The sequence below is a fragment of the Phacochoerus africanus genome, chromosome 15 (genome assembly GCF_016906955.1).
Source record: "Phacochoerus africanus isolate WHEZ1 chromosome 15, ROS_Pafr_v1, whole genome shotgun sequence".
NCBI lineage: Eukaryota > Metazoa > Chordata > Mammalia > Artiodactyla > Suidae > Phacochoerus > Phacochoerus africanus.
This window is the reverse complement of record NC_062558.1, coordinates 87392665-87419596: the sequence shown is the minus strand read 5'-3', so window position 1 is coordinate 87419596 and position 26932 is coordinate 87392665. Positions and strand designations below refer to the sequence as shown.

The 26932-nt window shown below is 42.4% G+C and overlaps 1 protein-coding gene across 2 annotated transcripts in view; it reads left to right on the top strand.

The window, feature by feature from the left end:
• The window catches only part of GRID1 (glutamate ionotropic receptor delta type subunit 1), a 686225-nt gene that overhangs the window by 647007 nt on the left and 12286 nt on the right, over nt 1–26932 (top strand). For both annotated transcript variants that reach the window (XM_047761781.1, XM_047761782.1), the window contains exon 14: nt 21228–21394. In XM_047761781.1, the coding sequence (XP_047617737.1) occupies nt 21228–21394 (167 nt within the window). The remainder of the gene's footprint in view (nt 1–21227; nt 21395–26932) is intronic.

The window sequence follows — 26932 nt, the reverse complement described above, 5'->3', positions numbered from 1 at the left end:
AAAGTTCCTGAAAAACATCATATGCTAATAAATCTTTAACCCACAGGCAAGAGTGCTTAGGGTGCCTAATCTCTAGCTTATAGGTGATTATGTTTAGGGTGCAATTAAGCCAGGGAGAAGCACAAGGAAGGACTCTAAGATTTTTGGTTTTAACATATCAATTTCTAAAAGAAGCATGAGGAATATAACTTTTCTCTTAGGTGTATAAGATCCCTATGTCATTATGTGTATGCCTTGAGAGGGAACTAGGATCCTGCCCCAAGGATATACTATTGTTTCTTGACTGTTCCTCACTTTTCTTTGCATCCCTTTCCTTCCCTGATCAGCAACTGCCTGAAGCTGCCCCTTGGGACTCGGAAGGCCATGAAGGCTAAATGAGATCCATATCCTAAAAATAAGAAATGAGGGACACAGAAAGACTTTTGTGCCCAGGAGCCCCACAGGGCCCTGCTTGGTTACAGAATGTTGATGCCCCATAGTGCTCTCCATTTAGAAGGAGCAAGGTGAGGGAGCACCTGCTTCCATGATATACTGGGAGTCCTTACAGAGGAGTAGGATGAGGCTTACATGGGATAGTACTGCTTTGTATTTTGGGGGATTCTGAGTTCAATGATCAGAAAGGTTTGGTCAAGTAGATGGAAGGAATCTTTGGTGTAAGTCTGACTGACCCCTCTGCCCTGCAGGAAAAAGGACTGGTTCAAACTAGGTAGCTGTGTACAGTGGAAATCAACAATGCTTTTCTCTATAGCAGCAATGGGCCTTGCAGACATGCTCCAGGAGACATATTTTGTCCTTTTCCTGTTTCCAAGTCAGTGTAGATTGGGAATTCCATATGCCTCTTTCCTTCTTAGACACTCACATTGCATAATCATTTATCTATCTTCTTTTGTACTTGCTCAAAAGGCACTATATCTTTTTTGCAAGTTGGATTGTCTCTTCTCTTTATTCATTCATTTATTCACTTATTCATGCATTCAAGAAATGTAATTTGAAGAACTTCCACCTAGGGGTTTGGAGATGTGAATTTAAGTTCCACCTTTAACCAACCTGAATCCATGGTTTTGGTCAAGAGAATTCACTTCTCTGAGTTATATGTGAGACTGAGACATGCCTTCCCAGGTTAGTCATGTTTGCAAAAGTGGAAAGTGTCTAGTGTGGATTGCAGGACAAAGTTGACGTTGAGTGGGTATCAGAAAAATGCCTTAACACCTACTATGTATTAGAAAAAAAGTAATAAAACTATAAAGGCAAATAGTACTTAGTCTTTTATGAGGTATAATTGGCAAACAACCAAATGCACATACATTAAGTGTTTATTTCATGGGTTTAGATTATTGTATGCACTGTGTAATCACCATCCAAAACAAGATAAAGTCATCCCTCAGTATTTGAGAGGGATTGGTTTCAGGACACTGCAGATACCAAAATCCATGGATGCTCAAGTCCCTTATATAAAATGGTGGAATATTTGCATATAACCTACAAGCATTCTCTTATACTTTAAATAATCATCAATCATTGTAAGAATACTTAATACAGTGTAAATACTATGTAAATAGTTGTAAATACAATGTAAATGCTATGCGAATCATTACCAGTATGCAACAAATTCACGTTTCTCTTTTTGGAATTTCCTACGGACTTTCTTTTAATGTTTTTCATCCACAGTTGAATTCATGGTGCAGAACTCACAGATACAGAGGAACAACTGTGTAGAATGTTTCCAGCACCTTGAAAAATTTTCTTATATCACTTTCTAGAAACTCCTCCCCCCAAACTCAGAAGAAACCACTTATGAATTTCTAGTACCACACTTTAAATTTACCTGTTCTTGTACTTCATATAAATGGAATAATATAAAATATGTGTATCTATGTTTAGTTTCTTAAACCCAACAAAATGTCTATGAGACTTTACCATGAAGTTATGGGTATCAGTATGTAGTTCTTTCTTTTTATTTCCTTTGAATAATATTTCATTACATGAACAAACCTCAATTTGTTTATCTGTTCTCCAGTTGACCTATATTTCAACCGATTTAGAGCTGTTATGAATAAGGCAATATTACAAGTCTTTTGCAGAGATATGTTTTCATTTCTCTTTGCCAAATATGATAGAGAGAACTTCAGGTCATAGGGCAGATGTGTGTTTGTTTACCTCTGTAAGAAATTGCCTCACCATCTCCAATGGGATTATTCTATTTTTCTATCCCAGTAGTGATATCCTGCTTATATGTTTGTAAGTTCCAGGTGCTGGGCATCCTAACCAACATTTTATTTGTCAGTCTTTAGGACCATAGACAATTAAGTGGATGTGAAGGGTACCACATTGTTTTAATTTGCATTCCTTTGGTGACTGATAATGTCCAGTACTTTCACGTTGGCCATCTACATAGCTTCTTTCAAGAAGAGTGTGCTCATATCTTCTTGAAAATTTTACTAGGCTCTTCATCCTTTCATTGTTGATTTAGATGAGATATACATATTTTGGATATGAGTCCTGATAAAATTTTAGTACTCCATTCCCATTGTGGCTCAGTGGGTTAAGAACCTGATTAGTATCCATAAGGATGTGGGTTCAATCCCTGTTCTCCCTTGGCAGGTTAAGGACCCAGCATTGCCACAAGCTGCAGCGTAGGTTACAGATGTGGCTCAGATCTGGTATTGCTGTGGCTGTGGCGAAGGCTGGCAGCTACAGCTTTGATTCAGCCCACAGCCCAGGAACTTCCATATGCTGCAGCTGCAGCCCAAAAAGAATATATATATATATATATATATATATATATATATATATATATATATATATATATATATATTAGACAGTTTTAATTTTGATAATATGCCATATATCAATTTTACTTTCCTTTTATGATTAAAATTTTTGGTCCCAAGAAAGTTTTGCCTGTCTCAAAGTTGCAAGTTTTCTTCTAGAAGTTTTTACATTTATGTCAATGTTTCATCTCAGATTAGTTTTTGTGTATGGAATAAAGCAGTGGTCCAGGTTCACTTTTTTTTCCATCTGTCTATCCAGTTGACCTAGCATCACTTACTAAAAACACTTGTATTTACTGAATAAATGACTTGATGCTTTGATGGAAAATCAACTGGCCAGACATGTGTTCGATTCTTTTTCCAGATTTTCTGTTCTATTCTGCCTGTCTATACATCTATTCTTATGCCAATACAAAGATGTCATGATCACTGTGGCTTTATAGTAATTCCTTAAATCAGGTAGTGTAAGTCCTTCAACTTTGACGGTCTTCTCTTACAAGATTATTTGGGCAATTCTAGATCTTTTTATTATTTCCCCCACCACCCCTTCTCATGCAGTTTCTTGATGTGGGATCTCAGTTCCCAGACCAGGGATTAAAACTAGGCTGCAGTGATAAAAAAAATGCTGAGTTCTAACCACCAGACCACCAGAGAGCTCCCTATTCCATTTAAATTTTATAATCACCTTGTCAATTTCCTCAGGAAAGCTTGAGATTTTGATAGCTATTACATTTAATCTATAGATTCTTTGGGGGAATCAATCTCTTTAAACTATTTAGTTTTTTAATTCATGAATATATATTTTTCCTTCTAAAACATAAACTTTCAATATTATTGATTTTCTTAGTGGTTATTATACTTTATTGATTTCAGCTTTTCTTGTTAATTTTTTTCTTAACTTTTATTTTCTTTGGTTTCACTTTGCTCTTACCTCTTCTAGCTTCTTAATATTGAAACTTAGATTATTGGTTTTACTACTAACATAAGCATTTGGTTTTCTTTCCTAACATAAGCATTTAAAGCAATGTTTTAGCTGAATTCCGGGGATTTTTATATGTTGAGTTTTCATTATTGTCAAGCTCAAAACATAAAACATTGGACTTAGATTTTTTTCTTCAATGCATCTCTTTTGAGTTCTGGAGGATGACAAGTGGCTATAATTTAATGTGGAAAAAGGTATGAGAACAAAAAGCTGGGGTGTTTTCAGGATGTCCAGCACGTGGAACTTACAAACATATAAGTAGTATATCAGCCCTGCTCAGTGGGGTTAAGGAAACCTTCCCAAGGTAGTCCTGTCATGCACCCATACTTCACAATCCAAATGCCTCAATTCCTTCTCAGTATTGAAGACACAAATGTGAGAATATGAGAGAAAACTGACAAGCAGGAAATAAAGTACACATGAAAAATAACGGAAACCAAGCAGTGGAATGGCATGTGAACAAAACCCATTTTTATTTCTACTAAATGTATAGTTTCCTTGTGGGAGAGTGATTTTTTTTTTCCTAAGCAGTGGTATTTTCGCTGCTTAGCAGTTGCTGTCTACAGAACCCCTTCTCAGGGTCTCAGGCTTAGTTCTGGGTGTCCTAACCCCATACTATGCCTTCTTCATGTGCTTTAAATCTGTGGTCCAACCCAACTCCAAAGGCACCAAGGTTAAATATCTCCCAATCCATGCCAACTTTTAAAATAAGAGCTTTTGCGATGAAATTTTAGGTTATACATTTATAAGGTAAATTTAATATATCACCATATTTCTAAAAATTAGCAGAAAAAGAACCAATCATACATATTGTTGTTCACCAATTAAATAACGGTCTAGGAATTCTTGTGTATATTTCTGTGTAGTCATTTTCAAATCTGCAAACATTTTACATAATTATGATGTTAGAGAAAATACATTTTATCCTGCATTTTTCTAACACTGCTGTAAAACTTTAAAAATCATTTAAGTGGCTACTTAATATTTTATCAAATAGATGTAAAGTGATTTATTTAAACATTTCCTTCTTGATTGTCATGTGGGTCAATTCCAATTTTTCCCGAATAGTAGTAGCATTATAATGAACATCTTCATGCCTAATGGCTTTTCAGTTTCTATATTCAGGTCATATTCTCAAAAGTAGAAATATGGTGTCAAAAAAGGATATAAACATTTAAAGCTCTCAACAAAATATTACTGAGTAGTGCCAAAAGCAGGGCTTTGAATAAATTATATTCTATCTTTGGGATCAAAAGAATACTCAGGCTTCAGTGTTTTTCTGCTTTTTTTTTTTTTTCATTAAATCCTTGTGGATTTATCTTTAGTAGGAAAAGTCTTTTTATAAATTGTATTTTTATACTTTTCTCAAATCCCTTGTGATTTTTTAAAAATGTATTTATCTTTATGCTTTATTATTCTGGTGACTGAAGTGGAGAAGAAATCACTTTCTTTTCAACTCACTTTTTTCTTGGCCCACATTAGGCATTTTGCCATCACTGATTCATAAATTTTGGTGAGTTTGAGGAAATTGAGTGAGATCACGGTTAGACATATACCTTTGTTTAATAAACCATCATTGATTATTTGAACTATATGGGCTTTTTATTCATTCATGAGTCAACTCATTTACTAGTGCTGAGCTCAGTTAATATGTAAGTGTGGGCTTGATACTTTCCTTCTAAAATTTAGTTAGATTTAGTGTAAGCTCAGAGGGAAGAAAAAGGCTGGTTTGGGATAGTATGTTATTTTAAAAATAAAAGATTTGTGTTTCCTTTCTTACTTTACCCAGAGTTTTCCTTCCTTCGGGGCCTTGCACCAATGTTTCTGACCACTGGGAGGTTAATTTAATTGTAATGGCTACCATGAGCATGGCCTGGGATGGATCAGGGATAGGGATATGTTTCCATAGGCGTTAATTAGCTCAACCGTGCTTCAAGACAGCCTGTTTATTAATGAGGAAACTAGAGTTTGAGGAGGGCAAGGGACTTGCTAAAATCAAGCTTGAGTCGATATTGGACCCAGGGTTTGGGTCAGTGTTTTTCTCACTCCATCGCCTGTGTCATTACCTTGTGACACCCCACAAAAAATGGCAGAGATGCATGATCAAAAGAAAGCCTCAGCCCCTTCTACCATGTTGCTAGTGTTTTCACTGCAGGAAACCTGAGCAGTTTCTTCCCTGTTCCCCACCTTCATACACTTGGTTCCAGCCTGCTTGGGAAGCTGTCCCTTTCTTTGTTGGCCAAGTTGGTTCTCGGTAATCTGTCCAGCCTCAACAGAAGCATCTGCTCTTCCTAAGCCCTCTGATGGAGCTCCTCCTTTCTTGGGGCAGGGCCAGGGGCTCCCTTAATACCCTGTGCATCCCAGAATACAGGCTCATCACATGTCTCCCCATCTTCAGTGCCCAACTCTGTCATATCCTGTCTAGACTCCAAACCTCCATGGAGTGGGGCCTGTCTCTTATTCATTTATTTGTCCCCAAGTCCTAGGGCAGAGGTAGGCACAGGGGCAAAGCCCAAGGACATCCAAAGACTTTTATCCTGTTAAAAATAAAATAAAATAAAATAAATGTTCAATGAGTAAGAACTGAGGAGTGTTTGGAAATGCATCCATGTGCATCTTGCTTCAACATGGATGAGCAGGATTGCTGGGACCTAGTTACAGAGAGGGCAGGAAGGGGTGAGGAGGGGCGGGGAGGGCAGTGGGGTTCATCAGCCTCCTGGAGCAGGCTTCCATACAGTTGACTAAGTTGGCCCCTTCATAATGCCCTGCAGCTTAATTCTCTTTGATTATGATTGGTTTGGGATAATACAGTACAAAGATCAAGGAAAGCCCCCACTGTGCCTCCCTTATTAAATTACTTTGCTTTGGGTTTTGAGCATTGCCAAGCAAATCTCATTATGAATTCTTCAATTACTTTCTTTTGCGATTTTTATAATTTGGTAGGGTAAGCTCTGGAATCCAACCAATATCTGTGCCATCATGCTAACTTTGATTATTTTCAAACTCCTCATTATAAGGGTGGGAGGATGTTCACTTCCCTTAAATCTGATTTTATTCTTCAGATTTCCTCTGCCCCATAATTTGCTTTGTACCCAGGTCTGATATGCTTCACCTTAGTGCTGGCTATAAATGTGGGCTTGTTCCATTCTATTTTTTCTACTGAGTATTAAGGCTTTGGGTTTTATGACTTAGGTTTTTGTATTTTGAACTGAATTGTTTTGTACTTTGATTACATTAAAACCAAGAAGCAGTTGCTGGTGAGAACAATTTTGATTTATTGAGTCAGCCAGATTGTTGGCAATTTTTGTTTAGCTTATTTTTATTTCCATGTTGTTGGTATAATTTTGTTTGTCCAGGAACAAAGAGGGAGAAAAATAGAAAGGAAAATAACATTTATTAAGAAATTACTGTGTGTGGTCCTGTGCTCATACCCGTTATCTTCATCATTGAGGGCATATGTGGTATTTCCATTTTGAAAATAAAGAATGCAAAACTCAGAAAGGTTAAACAATTTTCCCAAAGATTATTGGACTCTTTCTACCATCCATGTGTTTATTGTTATTGCTTTTATTATTAATATCACCATCATCATTGTCATCATCAGTAAGAAAATATTTGCAAATGATGAGACCGACAAGACAAGGGGTTCCTATCTGAAATATATAAGCGGTTCATACCACTATTGTAAAAATAGACAAACCAATCAAAGAATGGAGAGAAGACCTAAATAGACATTTTTATGAAGAAGAAATACAGATGGTCAACAGGCACATGAAAAGATTTCTCAACATTATTAGAGAAGTGCAAATCAAAACAACGAGATATTGTCTCACACCCATTATCATTAAAAATTCTACAGATAAAGAATGTTGGTGAGGATGTGGAGAAAAGGGGACCCTTATATACTGTTGGTGGCAATGTAAATTGATACAGCCATTATGGAAAATAGTATGAAGTTTCCTTTTAAAAAAACTGAAACTAGAACTGTCATATGCTTCAACAATTCCACTCCTGGGTTTATATCCAGAAAAAAATGAAAACTCTAATTTGAAAAGATACACACACACACCCATGTACATAGTAGCACTATACAATACCCAAGACATGGAATCAATCCAAGTGCCCATCAACAGATGATTGATTTAAAAGAATATGTTCTTAGCCATAAACAAGAATGAACTATCACTGCTTGTAGCCACATGGATGGACCTAGAGAATATTATGCCTAGTGAAATAAGTCAGAGAAAGACAAATATCACTTACATGTGGTACTTACAAAATAATACAAATGAATGTATATACAAAAGAGAAACAGACTCACAGACATGGAAAACAAACTTATGATTACCAAAGGGGAGAGGGAATAGGGGAGGGACAAATTAGGAGTATGGTGTTAACAGATGCAAACTATGACACATGGAATAGGAAAACAACAAGGATTTACTATATAGCACAGGGAATTATACCCAATATCTTATATTAACCTGTAATGTAATCTTCAAAAAACCAAATTGCTGTACTGTACACCCAAAACTAACACAATATTGTAAGTCAACTAATGAATTATACTTCAATTTAAAACAAAAACAAAAACTATTTGGGTATAAGTAGTGGTTTCCACTGGGATGAGAACCTCTAATATAGAATCCCTTGGAGTTCCTCAGTGACTTAGCAGTTAAAGATTTGGCATTGTCACTGATGTTCCTTGGGTCACTGTGGGTCACTGCTGTGGTGCAGATTCAGTCCCCAGCCTGGGAAATTACATATGCTGTGGGGCATGGCCTCCCCCCGCCCCCCCCGAAAAAGAGTCCCTTAATTCTCCAACGTGGAGGTATTAAGATTGGCTTTGAGCTCTACATTTTAAAACTTTGGCATGTGTGTGTGTGTGAAACACAAACAGAGGTGGACAGAGGGAGAGACCGAGAGAGAGAGAGATGAGAGGTGGATTAATTCAAATCAGGAAGAATAATAAGAACAGTAAGAGCTTAGAAAATCATGCCTCCCAAGGGGCAGATAAAGGAAATAGGAATGGTGAGGAGCCCAGTAAAGAAAATCTTCAGCAGTGAAATTTGTTATTTCTATTTTTTTTAAAGAATCTTCTCATGAAAGAGGTCTTGAACACATCCATGCAGCCCAGATCTCAGACCTCAGTTATTTATGTGGGAAGTGATGAGAAGGGCTCAGTACACTTTCTAGTGAATGTTTGGCATCCCTGGGATAGGAGGTGGGCTTCTGTCAGGGCCATGACCCCATGGACCCCTCTAGTGACTGTTTCTGATTCTTTGACTTTACAAAGCTGTACACCCTGACAGGTAGAGCTCAGAGCTTGTTCTGTGAGGGATGAGAGTCTATTTGGATCTTTTTGGTCAGTACATGACCTCTTTTGTGGCCCCTCAAAGTGTGAAAGGCTATTGTGTGAGCTCTTTCTCTATCTCAAGGCTTACATTTTACTTAGCAAAGCCCATAAAGGAATACTTAGCCACAAATGGGATTAGAGAACAAGGCTCTTTGACATAAACCCCACAGGAATGGTCTCTGAACACATTAAGGAATGGTCTTTAATATGAATCATGATAACATGTGATTTTACTGCTTCTCTCTCCATCCTGCATAGTCCCAGTTGTCAGTTCCCAACAACTCTTTTCAGGCTAAAGGGGGTTGGCTGCAGATGGCAAAGCCACTCTGATCTCAGGGTGTAGTTTCATGAGTCTCATTTAAACTTTGTCTCAATGAAGTCAAGTGCTCAGTTAGGGCCACATAATGCAGTGAATAGAGTGTGAGATTTGAGTTAACAGGAACTCGGTTTGGCTCTTGGATCCGCCTTGTAACAGAGTTGAGATCCTAGGCAAGTTAACTTATTCCTGGACCAAGTTATCTCATCTGAAAGATAGAAATACTCATATTGGGTCTCCCCACTTATTGTGAAGATTAGAGGTGATATGAAGGGATGAGTGCCATGCCTTTTAGAGTATATTTTAACACAGCAGTTCTCAAGGGGTGGTCTTTGGACCAGTAGCATCAGCATCACCCAGGAACACATTAGAAGTGAAACTCGTGGACCCTATGTTAGAATTCATGAATCAGAAGCTGGAGATGGGAATTTGGGAGGAGGTTACTAATCTGTCTTTGAACATGCCCTCCAGGTAATTCGCATGCCCTTTCAGGTTTGAGAACATACCTTGAATAAGTTGTGCTTATGGTTATGACTACTGTTTTAATATTATCAGTCTTTGATTTATTTCTGAATCTTAGGAAGTGACTCTTAGCCAGAAGCCAAGGGTGGTTATTGACACTGTCCATGAAATCAGCCTCTGGAGGAGAGTGGAGGATGAAGAAGGGTGGTGGGAACTGACTTGGAGAGGCAAGCAGGGCATAGCCAGCTCAGCTTGCTTTGATTCATGTCCCCAGGCTTCTCAGATTCTAGTATTCATCCTTTTAATTCTGCATTAATCACTTTACACATATTTATTCAGCACCAACTATATGACAGACCTTATGTTATGGCAGAAAGAAGAATATGTATGGCCAAGGGGCTTGTATCCTTCTTTCCTGTGTGTGTGTGTGTGTGTGTGTGTGTGTGTGTGTGTGTGTGTGTGTGTGTGGAGGAGGCTGGGGGTCAGGTGTTCTTAGGTTGTTTCCCTTTCTACATTGGCATTTCTCATTCTATGTTCTTGTCTCTTCATAACCTATTTTGTGTCTAAGAGAACCAATGTATCCTTTCATTTAGATCATCCTTCATCTTTCCCATAGAATAACTCAGATTGTTGTTTATCATGGTCTTTGGACAATTTAAAGCTTAGAAAAATCATTGAAAATCAATGTGTCCCTTTGCCCTGCTGAGAATGTTCTTTATGGCTTCCCATCTTGCTGAGAGTGTGCAATTTCAGACTTCAAGGAAGGAACCATTGATTCTTCCAAGTTAGGACTTTGGGTTTATCTTTTGTACCAAACCGTCTTCTTCTCCCTTGGAGGTGTGAGAAATCTTCTCCCACTGAGGCAATGCTTAGTTCACTAAATAAGATTCTTTTCCCCAAAAAGGCCAGAGGCCATAAAAGGGAAAGCAGCCATAAAGCCTCCATAAGCTCAGGTGCTGGAGGCAGACATCATTAGCAAAGCTGGTCTAGAATCTGGCAGCTTGATAACAGCAGCTGCTCAGGGGGCTTCATGTGGCTCTTCAGGGCAACTGATGTTGGAATTTTGATGTGGGACAAAGGAAGACCATTTGCAGTCAGGAAGACCTGGGGAGACACTCAAGCTCTGCCAGAATGACTGATTCTGGGGTCTTGGGCAAAGTCCTTTAGAGCCTTAATTCTCTTGGAAAATGAACACAGTTTATACTCTGGAAGTTTATCCTAAACTTTCTAAGAAGGGAATGGATGGGAAAGCACCAAGGAGAGTGATCTGCAGGAAGATGTAAAGTGTGACTTTTCTTTAGTGTTTGTTTCCAATGGCCTTGATCTTGATTCTACAGTATTTCCTCCTCCATTTAGGGCTCTGCCCCAAGATCCTGGTGCCAGCATACTCTTTTCCTTCCTAAACCTACTCTCAGGAGATGAACAGAAGTTAACCGACACAAAGGTCTATATCATTGGGTCCCAATTTTAGTACACATCAGGATTACTGGGAGATTATTAAAACAGATTGTTGGCCACTGTAGTCAGATCCTTAGCTCACTACCACAGCAGGAACTCCCCAACTAACAAAACCGATTGTCAGGTCCCACTCTTAAAGTCTTTTATTCAGTGGCTCTGGTATAGAGCCTTAGAATTTCCATTTCTTTTAAGTTCTCCAGTAATGTTGCTGCTGCTGGTCTAGGGAACACTCCGAGCACCACTGGTCTGTATTATAAACTTGGAGAATGTTAAAGTCAGAGAAGATCTTAAGGATTATCTGGGTTCATCTTCCAGTTTTATAAATCAGTGATGAGTCAGTACCTGGGCCAAGACTGTGACCCAGTCTAACAGACTTTCTAATTTACCAGGCTAGTGACTGAGAACAATTCAAGTGCTATTTTCCCTAAGGAAACTGCATTTTAATGAGGAGTCAAACTTTAAGCTCTAAGGATGATGCTGGTGATGATTATCATGATCATAATGATAGTATCTTATTGTTCGAGTTCCTTCATTTCATCAGGCAGTTTTTTCCTGTGATAAGCCTGTGTGGCGGGGGAGGCGGGGGCTTGTTACTCCTGTTTTCTAGACGATGTCATTCAGGCTCAGAGGGTTCAGGTGGCTAACCATGGACACTACAAAGGCCTGATCTGCCCATCTCCAGACCCTTGCTTTCACCAACATATGACACCATGCTTTCTATGAAAGGGGGTCGAAGATTCCATAATGAAAGTCAAGGAATCAAAGAGAAGGTCACGTAAGAGTAGGGGCATTGGTGGCCTGAGGAATTGCTTGCTGCTCTCTATCACTAGCTCTGCTTCTCACTATTGATTGTGTTGCTCCAGGACACGGGAATACCAGGATGGCATCTTGGGTAATCATTCGCAGGAACTGTTTTGCAGACCTATTGCCTGGCCATCAGGAGCTGTTTTCTACTATCTATAGTCTTGGGGTCTCTCTATCATCCAGGTCTGATAGCCTGGGTAATGGGCAGAGTCACTGGGACAAACATGACAAAACTTCAATGCTGCTCTCATGCCTGTGTTCACACGCACACACACACACACACTCACACACATGACATCTGTCTCCCACATGTTCTTGCTGCCCTTTCAGTCGTGTTATCTCATTGACCAGCTCCATCCTGTTCACTCTGTTCTGAAGCCAGGAGCCAAATTAGGACACTTTAGGAAAGCAGCCATGGTGCTACCTGTGGGCCAGTCCAGCTGCCATCTCCCCTCCCACCAAGCCTATCCTGCTTCCCCTGCTTTGGCTGGTCCGGGGCCTTCTCCAGGTGAAGGGTCACTCTCTTTTACTCCTTGGGTGGCAGGTTTCCTTACAGCCTCCTGAGGAGGGCTTGTGAATGCTCCCGAGGGTCCTGTTGATGGTCTGCCTTACATTTCACATCATTTCGGAGGCCTCTTTGTACTGCACTAAGAGACCGAGGTGAGGTAGTCTCCTTCTCTCCAGATGAAGGTCTTGTCCTGAACCTGTTGTGGTCTCCAGAGCCTTGGTACCTGAGTTCACCCCTCTGCTGCTTCCCTGGGGGGTGCTCACATTCATTCACACACACACACACACTTTCACATATGCCTATGGTCATGCACACACATCTTTATGGGCACACATGTACACACACACCACACACACAGAGTATATTGCTGACTTGGTCAAAGTGGAGAAATGATTGTCAGGATAGGAGTGGATGGGAGGAAAGATGTTTCAGTAACAACTGACTGATTGATCTTCTGACTCTAGCTGGAGACTGCCAGAAGGAGAAGGAGCTTGTGTTGGGTCCTCACTGTGTGCCAGGCACAGCCACTGTGTCCTATAACCTCATACTCAGAGTAGTCCTCTAGGAAGTGATTATTAACCCTAAGTCTGCAAGTTCACCAAACAGCTGGGATGTGGTGGTAGGTCTATCCACAGTCCTGTAGTCTTTTCACTACACTGTGTTCGATGAAGGAGGCTGAGTCACTAAAATTACCCTCTTGGCCAGCTGTAATCACAGAAGAAATGCTTACTGCACTGCAGAAAACATGGGCAGCCCAGGACTTTGAAAGAAACCAGTAGAAGTCACCACTCATGCTGTCATCACTTGAAGATGACTGCCATGAGTACTTGGCATTTGGTTCTGACTCTTCATAAAGTTCTTACATAATGATTTTAAAGACTATCACAATGTAAATACTCCCTTGTAACAGGTTTCTTTTTTATTAAACATTACAATACCTGTTATCATTTTTTTAGTATCCACCACATGCCAGGCAAGACCCCTAAAGATGTCACAGTCATTGAGGGATTTATCATCATCAGAACTCTGTGAAATATGGACCATTTTACATCTAATGGAAATGAGGTCCAGAAATGTTAAGTATCTTGCCAGCATTCACACAGCCAGCAAGCAGCAGGGCTGGGATTCAAATTCATACAACTGGAATTCAGAATAAAGGCTCTTCCTCACCATGGAAATTTGTTCCCCTTAGCAAGGAATGCTCTTTTAAAACACCCTGGAAATGGCAATGTAAAAATCCACCATCTAATACTATTCCTTATCTAGTTAATTCTCAACTGTTGAGCATTTAGATTGTTTCCAGTTCTTGCTGTTTTAAATAGTGTTGCCCTCAGAATCTTTGTACAAGCGTCTTTTCAGAAACGGAATAATTCCTGAGAATGAATCCCTAAGGGTGGAATTGCTATATGTGCACATTTTAAAAGCATTTGATTCTCCCCACCAAATTGCCATTCTAGGAATATCATGCCAGCCCACACTCCTACCAGCAGACTGTAAAATTGTCCTTTTCTCCATAGATAGCCTGAGTTTTACTGTTGCATCTTGTGATTTGATGTAGTGCATAATAGACGTATCATTGTATATGGGATTTGGGCTACCTACAGCTATGCGTTGCTGTTCTGTGAACGTGATGTAGAAGCTAAGATTTGGGATACTGAGCTCTGCTTTATTGGGGTACAGGTGGATGGAAGGAGAGACAAGGAGCAGGTCATTGGGTGGTTAATGCATGTGAGGCGGCATTAGGTTTCCAAGGCATCCCTGAAACCCTAACCTTGCCATCCACAGACAGTGCCAGCCACTGTGTCCTCCCTCTCCCAGGGTTGCAGCTGTTCCATGAACCACCTCAGTAAATCTGGAGAAAGGCAGTCATTGTCATTCCCATGGGCTCTCCGTGGGTTTCATCGCCAATAGCATCCCCCTGGGAAGTGCTCTGCAGGCAAGGACACAATAGCAGTTTCCCCAGCCATCCTTTCAGGAGTCCAAGCAGTGAAGAGGGGAGAACACAGCTATCTTTGGAGCCAGATGTGCCTCAAATTGATCTGGCCCCACCACCCACTATCCATGTTTGTTTGGGTCAAGTCACTTTATGTTTCTGAGTCTCAGTTTTTTTATCTTTATGTTGGGATTCATGTTCTGACCCTCAGAATTATACCATGGATGGAAATGGAATCATGTTCCTGACAGCCCAGCACCCCTACCCTGTAGCTGTAATGGCAGACATCTCATCTTTTCTGATAGCATGTACGCTTGATGTTTGTAGCACCAGCGGTATTGTTTGGGGTAAAGTGTGGTTGCTTGGCCCTTTCCGAAAGCAGTTAGGATAGAGTAGAAGAGCATTATGAAGTTCTTGCCTCCAAGGGTGTTGTCTCTAAAAGTTTGTGCTCCCAGTGAGTTCTGGGAATGGCCGAATCAGTGGTGCAATGAAAGGCAATGCAATCTCATTTTATTACCAGTGTGTAGCAATGGAGATGAGTCATCCAATATTCCAGCTCACTTGTGGCTTTGTTTATGGAACCCAACCTTCCCCCAGCAAAATAGGCTGATCATATTCCCCCAAATATTAGGGAGGATACTCTCAGCACTGGACCAGATACCCCCATGATCTCAATCCCTTTTCATTTGCAGCAGCACTCCAGCATGTGGTGCACTGGGGAGGAAGAGGACTTCAGGAATAGGCTTAGATTCTGTTTGCAGAGATGCTTCCTGGGAGACAAACTAGGGGTGGCCTGTCTGCCTGCTGCTGTCCTGGAATCCCGGGGATGGATGCCCAGATACCCTTGACTTTCTTCAATGTCAAAGCTGTTCTTTCCTCCTTTCCCCCAAGTGTTTACATCTGTTCTCTTCTGTGTGAGCCAAATGCCTCTTCTTTTTCTTTTAGGGAAAGGAGAGAGTGCAGTGAAGCCAAATGTTTAGATGCAGGCTGAGCACATAAGGAAGACTTTCTCAGGAGTTTGGGTAGTAGTGAGAGCTAGTGCCTGGGAAAGTGGAGAGCTCTGACAGACCTTTGTGTTCTGTTGTTGGTCAAAGGCACCTTTGGAGCCAAGAGCACACAGGGCAGTGGAGACGGAGTCTGTTATAGATCCGGTACCTGTGTGGTGTGTGATACTATGGATTGTGTAATGAGATTAAAGAAATCATTTTAATCAGCCTGTCCTAGGAATTATCACTGATCCCATTCCATTGTATAACATTCCTGTCCATCTTTTGGCCTATTACACTTCACATGTATACAGAACAATGTAATAATGTATTCTTTCTATTGTTTTCTACTACTTTTATTATACATATATATTTTATAGATGTATAGAAAATATTTATTTCCATGTTTCTACATAGTCTTTTTTCAAATTAAAGTATAGTTGATTTCCAATGTTGTGCCAATTTCTGCTGTAAAACAGTGACCCAGTCATACCCATATATATGTTCCCTTTCTTGTATTATCTTCCATCATGGTCTATCCCAAGAGACTGGATGTGGTTCCATGTGCTATACAGTAGGACCTCATTGATTATCCATTCTAAATGTAATAGTTTGCATCTACTACTCCCACACTCCCAGTCCCTCCCCCCTCCCTCTTGGCAACCACAAATCTGTTCTCCATGTCTGTGAGTCTGTTTCTGTTTTATAGATAGGTCCTTTTGTGCCTATCATGTGTAAGTGATATCATGTAGTAGTATTTGTCTCTTTCTGACTTACTTCACTTAGTATGAGAATCTCTAGTTGAATCCATGTTGCTGCAAATGGTATTATTCCATTCATATTTTATGGCTGAGTAGTATTCCATTGTATATATGTATCACATCTTCTTAATCCATTTATCTGTCAGTGGATATTTAGGTTGTTTCCATATCCTGGCTATTGTGAATAGTGCTGCAATGAACATAGGAGTGCATGTATCTTTTTGAATTGTAGTTTTGTTTGGATATAGCCCAGGAGTGGGATTGCTGGGTCATATGGTAGTTCTATGTATAGTTTTCTAAGGTACCTCCATACTGTTCTCCATAGTGTCTGTACCAATTTATATTCCCACCAACAGTGCAGGAAAGTTCTCTTTTCTCCACACCCTTCTAGCATTTGTTATTTCTTTTTTTTTTTTGTCTTTTTGTCTTTTTGTTGTTGTTGTTGTTGTTGCTATTTCTTGGGCCGCTCCCGTGGCATATGGAGGTTCCCAGGCTAGGGGTTGAATCGGAGCTGTAGCCACCGGCCTACTCCTACTCCAGCAACGTGGGATCCGAGCCGCGTCTGCAACCTACACCACAGCTCACGGCAACGCTGGATCGTTAACCCACTGAGCAAGGGCAGGGACTGAACCTGCAACCTCATGGTTCCTAGTCGGATTCGTTAACCACTGCGCCCCGACGGGAACTCCCTGTTATTTCTTTATAATACTATCATTTGAATAAAATTACAGCACATTCATGAACAATAATTTATTAATTTTCCTAAACTAAATATTTAAATTATTTGTGTGCTTACTTTATAATCAATATTATATTTAAAATAGCTGTCATATCATTAAGGTACATAGATACATTGGCTTACTTTTTAGGTTAAATTCTTAATTTGCTAGGGCAAAGAATATGAGTAGTTTTAGCCATTCATGTCATGGATTGCTGCATTACTTTCTAAAGGGTTGTGTCATTCTGTGGTGTCTATTATGATGAAGGATCACGCCCACTTTGTCACCACCTCATTAACACTGGTATGATCAATTAAAAGCAAACAAACCATGGAAGTAGTAAATTCTATTTCTAGGCTATGTTCACTTTCAAACCGCCACTTTTCTTAGATGATCTAAAAAGGCCTTCCTAGCTCCTGAAGGATCTGGGGCTGGAGCCCCAGGAACCCAGCTCTAGCTCTAAAGGGTTGTCTGGGTCTCTTTGCCCCCCAAGACTCTGCACAGAGCCGAAGGCTTGGGGAGGCTCTGTTGAATCTACCAGCCTTGTCTCCAGCCTAACTTTCCAATAGCCACTCCAAAGCATTGATGCAGAGTGAGTCAATAATTAGAAATTCAGAATACATTTAATATTATAAATGAGCCAGCCAGATAAAAGTAATGTAACTCATTAAAGAGTGGGAAATCCAGTATTTGTTCTTGTTTGAATGAAGAACTCAAATCTGTGGTACCACCGTCATCTTTTAGGCTTTATGAAATAAATGTCCATGATCTATTTGTAAATAGCTCACTTGCCTATTACTTCTGCTCTCAGATAGCATCCTCCTTAACTCCCTATGGCCACCCGGGACATAGGGAAAGGACAGGACTAGGGGGGGTGGGCGTAAGAAAGAAAGAGTTGGTTTTGAACAGGAAGTGGCAAAAGAGTCACTCTAGAGATCCATTGTGTCCCTCAGCCAAGGGAAGTGCAGGCCGCCTTCAGGAAGGTATTTGGGTTCAACCTTCTCTTTCTGTGAGGAACAGCCAAAGGTACATGGTTGCAAAGAGACTAGATTCCTGCCAATACTCTGTCTTCCTAAGAGACTGGGGGAGGGGGGAAATCCTCAATAGAAGAAGATAATATAAATAGGAAATGACAGATGTTTCAAAGTGGGAGAGGTCTCTGGCATGGAGTTGAGGGTGTGGAGGGTGGAGGAGCAGGTAGAAATGCCTTCCAATGGAAGCAGAGACTAGATAAGAGTCTGAGCCACAGGGGAGGGAGCTGAACTGAGAGCAGAATAAGGAGAAATGCTCAGACTTGAGAAAGGCAGAGGAAGAGCTCCTAATAGGAAGGCAGAGAAAGAGAGGGAATTCTTGGTTCTCCTAGAGGCAGATGTTTAGAATATTTCATGTTCCCCACATATGGAGAAGTCAGACGGATTAGAAGCACAGAATAGGAAGGTAGATACATAATTTATTAGAAATAACATAGAAAACTAGTTCTGATCCTACAAAGAAGAGGTTTATAACTTTGGGGAGGTTATGGGGAGTTCATTCTGCATGGGACACAAGAAGAGGATCTATATAAAGCAGATATAGCCATGATGGATGGATTGTTTGGGCTTCTTATAGATGGCATGTGAGGCATTCCTGAGAAGCCTTCTGTCTCATACAGGAGCCGTGACTCACCAGAAGACTGGGGAGACTGTTTTCCAGGTCTAGGAAGTTTACCTGGAAGCAATGGACTTGGGGAGCCAGGGGAAGGTTTTAGTGGTACATTTTACCCAGAATGAGGCTAAAAGAGGAAGACCCAAGGAAGCACTGAGATGCTGAGGAAGGGATGTTGGGAATGGAGAGTATTTTATAAAGATAGAGCCCTGTTGCTATTGCAGCTTCTGAGTTGGCCCACATATAAGCTGTGGTGCATATAGCTTTCCAAAGTCTTCCTTGTTCTGGCCTCATCAGGTAGATTAGGGACCAGCCATGTGCTCCCTGAAGCAGACATAAGAAATATGGTAGTAAATGTAGTCCCTGTTTACCAATTGGGAGATTGAGTGTCTAGGGTCATTTAGCAACTCAAGGAGAACTATTCTCTTTTCCCAACTGCCTTCCTTGTTAGCAAGGATTTGCAACTGAGACATTGCCAGAGTCCCTTGCATATGTTTTCTGTCTTCTCAGCTTAGGCAGTGGAACTATAAATGCAGCTTCCTTCATGCATCTGTGCTCACCTGTCACTTAGCCCATGCTGGAGCCCCAGATGCCTGTGGCTTGACCGATGCAAGTGCCCCATCAGAATGGCTATGCCAGGCTTATGTCAGAGTCAGTTTCCACTCGAACTGGGCCAGCTTATTTTCTTTCTCCTTCTTGGAACATCCCTTGAAACATAGAAATGAACTTGATCTTAATTCTTCCTTCAACATGACATGCCCTTTTGAAATCGTGCAAATAACAATGTCTGATTGTCATGTTGAATTGCGAGCATGGGTATGAAATGCTCCAGAGTCAGACAGAAGCCAAATATTAGGTCATAAGTCAACATTTTTGCTGAGAAACTTGGTTACTAAGAGGTGGAAAATTTATATCTTTTCATGAGAAAACGTGTTTGCCAGCAGGAAAAAAATATTTCAAAGACTGTTATCTTCCCATGTGGAGGGAGAGAGATGAGTATAATTTTGCAACCTGGTCAGCGCCCTTTAGGGACTCCTGAAATTGGCTTGGCCAAGGAAAGAGGCTCTAAGGTAATATTTGGATCCTTCCCTGAGGTGAACGTCAACGGGTGGCACGGCGGGTGTCATTTCTTACAAGGTTGTTGGGCAAATTGTGTGAAGGGCTAGGAACAGTATATTCCTGGTAGGGGGAGGCCACATTCTACCTATAAATCCTTCCAATGGAAAGTTCTGGATGAGAAAAGGAAGAGCCATCTTGGCCCACAGGCATGGTCTCCAAAGAGGTAAAATCTTGACAAGCTTCATCTTTGCAGTTATGGCACTCTCTGAAACGTCTCAGTGCACATGAGGACTCAACGGAATAAAGGCAGGAGAGTGGAATAACACCCCTGACAGTGCCACGAAGCTTGTAGCTTGCCAACTTGACTTGTTATCTTATGTTTCAGCCCTGCCACTGCCCCATACCAGGGTCTTTCCGGTCTAGTGTGAGCTGTGGTAGGAGGGAAGCAGAAGGCAAGAGACATCTATATACTCTCTAGAGAATTAAAACCAGGCTTTTTGCTGCATTAAGAACATTATGGTCTATTTTAAGCTGGCCAAATGACAATGTCTAGTTTACATCTTCTTCCAAAATTCAGAGTAGTGCACACTTCCTTCCGAGTGCCTAAACTCCAGGCCAAGTCAGGATTATGGCTCAGGATAGAACTGAACATCTGCTATGGATGGATATGATGGAGCAAGACTTTAGCTGTGGCTGAGGTAAATTGATGGAATGATCTGCCAGCATTGCATGGATATAGAAACATTAACACCAGAAACCGCCTCTATATACACACATGTATGTGTGTGCACATGCATGCATATATGTGTGTGTGCATATAAATGTGCATGTGTATGTGTGCCCACTCTGGTGTGGGCAGTGAAGAGCAAGTGGCAGAAATCTAGCCTGGCACCATAATAATCAGGACCCTGTCCTTATGGGCTTCTTCCCCATGTATAGCAGGTTCACAACTTGGATATTCAGTCACAGCCACCTGGGGGCACTCAACCTAGGGCTGCCTCCCATGTTCACCTTAAGCAAAGCACAATTTCTAAGTCAAAATATTAGATGGACACTGTTAGATATCTGCCTGAATCTCTGATCATAAAGTCTTAGGTCTCTGGTCTCACACTTTTTGCACTTTCCTAGGTAAGCTTGGGAATCTGAAACAGGTGCTTGCTCTGTGACCAGGAGGCTAGCTTAGAGCCTGCATGTAGCTTATCTTACCCACCTCTCTCTGTGAGATGTGCAACACCAGGGCCTCCAAGAAGCAATGTCATAGCCTTTTATGTCTAACACAATGAGTGGCATCAACTGGTGGTGGAATCTGAAGACGGGAAAGAAAATAGGAGTTTGCTATGCTGGCTGGTTGGACAGGAGGACCATTTAGGAGGGGTCCCCTCAAACCCCACCATGGAGATGCTTCGCTGCTTGAAACCAATATGGCCGGCCAGGTCTGCCTGATTTCATGGTGATTTTGGTCTTTCAGGCAAAGAAGGGGAACTACGCCTTTCTGTGGGATGTGGCCGTGGTGGAATATGCAGCCCTGACAGATGATGACTGCTCCGTGACGGTCATTGGCAACAGCGTCAGCAGCAAGGGCTATGGGATCGCCCTGCAGCATGGCAGCCCCTACAGGGACCTCTTCTCCCAGAGGTAGGCGTGGTCAGTGAGGTGGCCCTAACAGCCAACCCCCTATGCTGGGGATGGAGTTTAACCTTCTTTTAGGAGGTGAGAGGGAATACAAACTTGTTTCTTCATCACGTTTTCCTCAGCATGGCTATGGACTGATACAGGCTCCTTACCATCCCACACCCCAGCTAGTCCTGTGCTGGGTCCTGGAATAAAGAAGAGGAAGTGTATGTTCCCTTCCCATGAAGGGGCACAGTCTCAATGGGAACCGTGATGAAGTAGGTGATGCCTGCACAGGACAGTGAGACAGAATATTCTTGGGGGTGGGGGAGGGCAGAGGAGGGCATCTGACCAGACCCAGAAGACCAGGGAGAACTTTCCAGAGGAGGTGACACCTCAGGCCAGAAGTAGGATTGAGCCAGACAGACCTAGTCATTTAAAATTAAATGAAAGAGGAATTCCCCTCGTGGGGCAGTGGTTAATGAATCTGACTAGAAACCATGAGGTTGCGGGTTTGGTCCCTGCTCTTGCTCAGTGGGTTAAGGATAAGGCGTTGGCATGAGCTGTGGTATAGGTCGAAGAGGCGACTCGGATCCCGCGTTGCTGTGGCTCTGGCGTAGGCCGGTGCCCATGGCTTCGATTTGACCCGTAGCCTGGGAACCTCCATATGCCGCGGAAGTGGCCCTAGAAAAGGCAAACACACACATATACACAAATTAAATGAAAGAGGAGTTCCTGTCAGGGCTCAGTGGTTAACGAATCTGACTAGGAACCATGAGGTTGCGGGTTTGGTCCCTGCTCTTGCTCAGCGGGTTAAGGATAAGGCATTGCCATGAGCTGTGGTATAGGTCGAAGATGCGGCTCGGATCCTGCATTGCTGTGGCTCTGGTGTAGGCCGGCGGCTACAGCTCTGATGAGACCCCTAGCCTGGAAACCTCCATATGCCATAGGAGCAGCCCAAGAAATGGCAAAAAGACCAAAAAAAAAAAATTAAATGAAAGATTAGTTGGGTCTGGTAAGAGCCCAAGAATAACTTCTTAGGATAAATAGTCAGTGCAGAGACATGAAAAAAGTGGGACCAGAGAAGCAGGTTGACTCCATACTCACCTGTACATGGGCTGAGGGGGTGGAGCAGGGACCTGACCCTCATCACCTGCCTCCTTCCCATCCTCTCAGTTCAGCTTCCTGTTGATTAACACTAGCAATTGTAGGTATGTTGAGGGAAAGTGGTGGGGGGGACACTGTATAGACAGGAGTGTTCCAGCCTAAGCTAAGGCCCATGGACCCCATGCACCAGAAAGAATATGTGTGTCCTTTGCATTGGCCCATTTAGCTTCCCTGGTGATTTTCTGGGGCTTGTCCATCCTGTAGGCTTGACCTTCTCTGGACTCATGGGCATGATTGAGTTTCCAAGTGCTCAGTCTGGACACCTGGCCAGCCTCCTTGAGGAAGATCATCTCTCATTGTCCCACCCTCATTTCTCGCTTCATCACAGGAACGTAGTCCTTGACCAGGTTCCCCGGCCTCACAGACAGGGTGGAGATAAAGAGCCTAGGTGAGCTTGGTAGCCTTTTCCCAGGAGCCAGCCTGCTAACAGGGGCTCTTGTCCCCATGGATGTCTAAACCCACCATTCACATGTCTGTGTGCTGACATCCTGGCGGGTGAAGGAGCAGAATGGCAGAGCTCTGCCTTGGTACACCAAACTCCCAGCTGTGGTAGAAGTGTCTAGGTGAAAAGGCTGTCATGGCACCAAGGCTCAGGGGCAGTCCCCGCTTGCCTGGTGAATGCATGCCCCCCAGAACTGAGGAGCACCCACTTTGAGGGCCAAAGTTGTTAAAGATCATTCGTTTAGCATCAGAGAGGGTCACGTGCACCAAGAGTGTGCAGCCAACTACTGGCAGAGTTGGGAGGAGAATGCAGGTCCCCTGAGCCCCAGGGCTGTGCCCCATGCTGCTGTGGGATCTCCAAGCCCTACCATGTCCCTTCTACCTTCTAGATGTTGAACGGGCCCTTCTGATCACATGCACCTGAGTCTAAACCCCATCCTCACAAGGCCAAGGAAGAACGCCTGCAACCCGTTCATTCATTCAGTGACTTGTTTGCAAAACTTAGGAAGGAGGGGGGATAAAACTAATTAAATTAAATGAGGCCTTGGGGTTTTCTCTAGAATTTAATCGGGTATATATTCTGTGCCTCCCTTTGCTCCCTGGAGCAAAGTGAGATGACACTAGAGAAAGAGGAGGAGTGATTTATCAATTTGGGGGATGAAAGGCATGAAGAAGGAACAGCCCCTCTCCAGGATGTATAATACATTGGTGTAATAATGTATAATACATGGCATTCCACAGGCCATCAACCTGTAAGCACTTCCCATGAACAGATTGTAGGGGAGCTTGTGGGGACCCCTGCAGCAGCACCACCAAGATAGCTAATGTGCCCCAAGACAGTGTTCATAGAAGCACAGGGTCCTCAGAGCAGGAAGCTTAGGGCCCCAGCGCATTCAAACTGCTCAGAGATCCTCTGAAAGTCTGACATGAACACGCACACCTTGGAGAAAGGAGAGAGCTTGGTTCTCACAGAGGGTTCAAGGGTCATGAATGCAAGTGGCTAGTCCAGTGTCTGTATTTTTCTGGCAGGATGTGATTAATTATTCTTTGCTGTCACCAGAAAGCCATGTGCTCTATGTAAGGAAATATCCCTGGTGGGCTGTGCTGTCCTCCAGAAGTATAGTCCTTGGTCTCCATGTTTTAGGCCTTCCTGGGCTGAAAGCATCCCCCACCTCCCTAATGCAGGAAGGTGGGTGTGCACTTGGACAAAACATTCAGACCTCAGGTTTCCAACTTAGTGCTGCCAGTAGTCCTTTAAAAGGCTCCATTATATGGTGCATGCACAACAGTGAGCTGCCCCAAGCTGGGTCACATTTAGGAGAAGGAAGATGGCAGATCCAGGGAGCAATGCTCCATGTCATTGACAGAAAAAAGGGCTATGTATAAACAGTGGATCCCAGTCTTCTCTGGAATAGCTGTAACCTTTCTTCCCTTAGTCTCATGAACTAAGTTATTCCCTTGACTCTGTATATTTCCCTTCCTTGGGCAGAGGACAGAGTCTATAGTCTACAATGTGTGTGTGTGTGTGAGAGAGAGAGAGAGACTTGGGTTGAGTGCTTTAGCCCTTTTGTGGACCACCGCATGCAGAGTAGGCATTCAGCAAACGTTTAGCAAATTCCTAACCATGTATAGAATACCTACTGTGTAGCAGGCTCCAGGACTATTGACTAAAGGAAAGCACCTGCAATTATATCTGTCTGGAAAATAGAACAACTGGCTTCAGGAAGTGGCTATTATCGCTCTGGCTTACTCATAGACAGGAGCAGAGATTATTATGGTGTGCATTAGTTTAGCCTCGTTCCGGGAGTCATTTTGTGCCTGTGACTTGTTTTATCTTTCCTCTGTTGCTTACAAATTTAAATTTTCTTTTAGATTTGCTTGTTTGTTTTGTTTTACTCTCTGTTTTCCTGTCAATTGCCTTACATGCTTCCTGGAATAATATTGGGCATAAAAAATGCATACAATTATAAGGAGCAGGAAGAAGGGAAACGTCAGCAAAATTAAGCCGCCTACCTGAATTTGCAGTTAATGAGCGTTGGAAGAGGTATCCAGCCCTAGGGCCCCACTCTGGTCGGAGTCTCACCATCCTCTAGGCCAGAACTGATTCTCAGAGAGCAGGCTGACTGCACTTAGCAGCCCGGTGTTCTGGAAAGAGCATGGCCTCCCCGGTCAGCATGACCCAGCTCTGCAGAGCAGCTTTGCCACTTTCTAATTGCAACCTCAGGGCACGTCATCTAGATTCTGAGCCTTGGGTCTTCCATCTGTAAACCTGACATTATACTAAGAACTACTTTAGAGGCTGTTGTGAGAATTCAAACAATGTAAAATGATCAGTCCCTACTATGTTCTCAATAAAAGGTATCTCCTGTCAATGCTGGATGGATAGGGCTGCTGGTCAATATGGCACCAGAGCACAATACCACATTGACCCACTGAAGAGCTTGTTAGATCTTGAGCTGAGTGGTCCCACGTGTTCCCGTGTTCCCGCTTTTTATTTTGTCATGATAATTCTGTGAAGTAGGGGCTTTTGTTATTGACCCAGGTCCTTGGGCGCTTTAATCAATCAAAATTGGTAAGAGGCCAGATGAGGAATTCAGGAAAAGCTTAAGTGGGATTTGTGCTGAAGTTTGAGGGAGTGAAAACAAGTAACAGGTGCCCTTGCTCACTCTCTGCTCTCCAAAGGGGGCAGACTGGTTCCTTAAATGGAGTGAAGGTGGGAGTGGGTCTGTGGTGGGGGTCAAAGGGGTGGCTAAGGTGGTCTTTCCACCACCTTGGTGGTGCTGTGTTCAGGGATCATGCCCAGCTCCCTGATTTTATTCCTAGCACCTGAGCAATGGCAGGTTTGTGGTCTTTTTGTATCTTACTATTACTAATTGCCTCAACTGCTCAGACCCGCAGTTATCTTTAGTCCCTTATAGTTGCTTTGTATTCTATTGCTGGAACACAGCCCCTGTTCCATAGAATCTGCTCATCTAGCGGGGATCATGGGTCTCTCTTGCTATGATGAGGAAGCCAAGCTTAGCAGGGACAAATCCCTTGTTGGGGACACCAAGCTGGGTTTGCTGCCTCCAAAACCTCTGAATTCAGATGCAAGTATAAGTTCTCAGATAGGTGGTTTCAGGTCCCAGCCTATCTCACTTTTGTTATGATCTTAGATTATGGTGATATAAGAAAGTTGAAAGGTTTACTAACATGGCTAATGTGAATGGCAGAATCTGGGCTTGGACTAATGTCCATCAGAGCAGGATATGTGCTGATGAATACAAACCTCTGCTGCTTCTCCATAGTGAGCCAGTAGTTCAACTACGAGTGCTTTCTTTAAGGCCCTGAGACATTACACATCCAGCCTTGGGGTTCCTGTAACTGCCAGAAGGCCCAGCCTACTTGGACTTGCCAGTAGAGACTTAAATAACAGTCACTCAGCATGAGCCAGTGGTTGTGCAGACATGAAGTTTCCCTAACATATATAGAGCCACTTAGAAGATGTGGGACAGTGCACCTGCCCAGTTAATCATGGTGTGTGCCACAGAAGAGACCTATGGCATACCAAGTGCAACCCCAAGCCACACAAATGCCTGTGTAAATCATGCTTTTATCTCAGTGACCAAGCTGCATTCTAAATCTTTTGTGCTGACTCATGCCCTGGCCATTTAGTTGACATTATCTCATTATTTCACTACAGCCATGTTAGTCAATCTTAGTATTCATGATTCAGTTAATACATTCGTACATTACCAATGCAACAAACACCCATTGATAACTCAAGTTGCGCTGGCCATGGTGCTTGCCCAGGGGAAGCCATGAAGAGTGACGTATAGCCTCTGTTCCATAGGATCTGCTCACCTAGTGGGGATCATGGGTCTATCTTGCAATGATGAGGAAGCCAAGCTTAGCAGGGACAAATACCTTGTTGGGGATACCAAGCTGGGTTTGATGCCTTCAAAACTCTGAGGC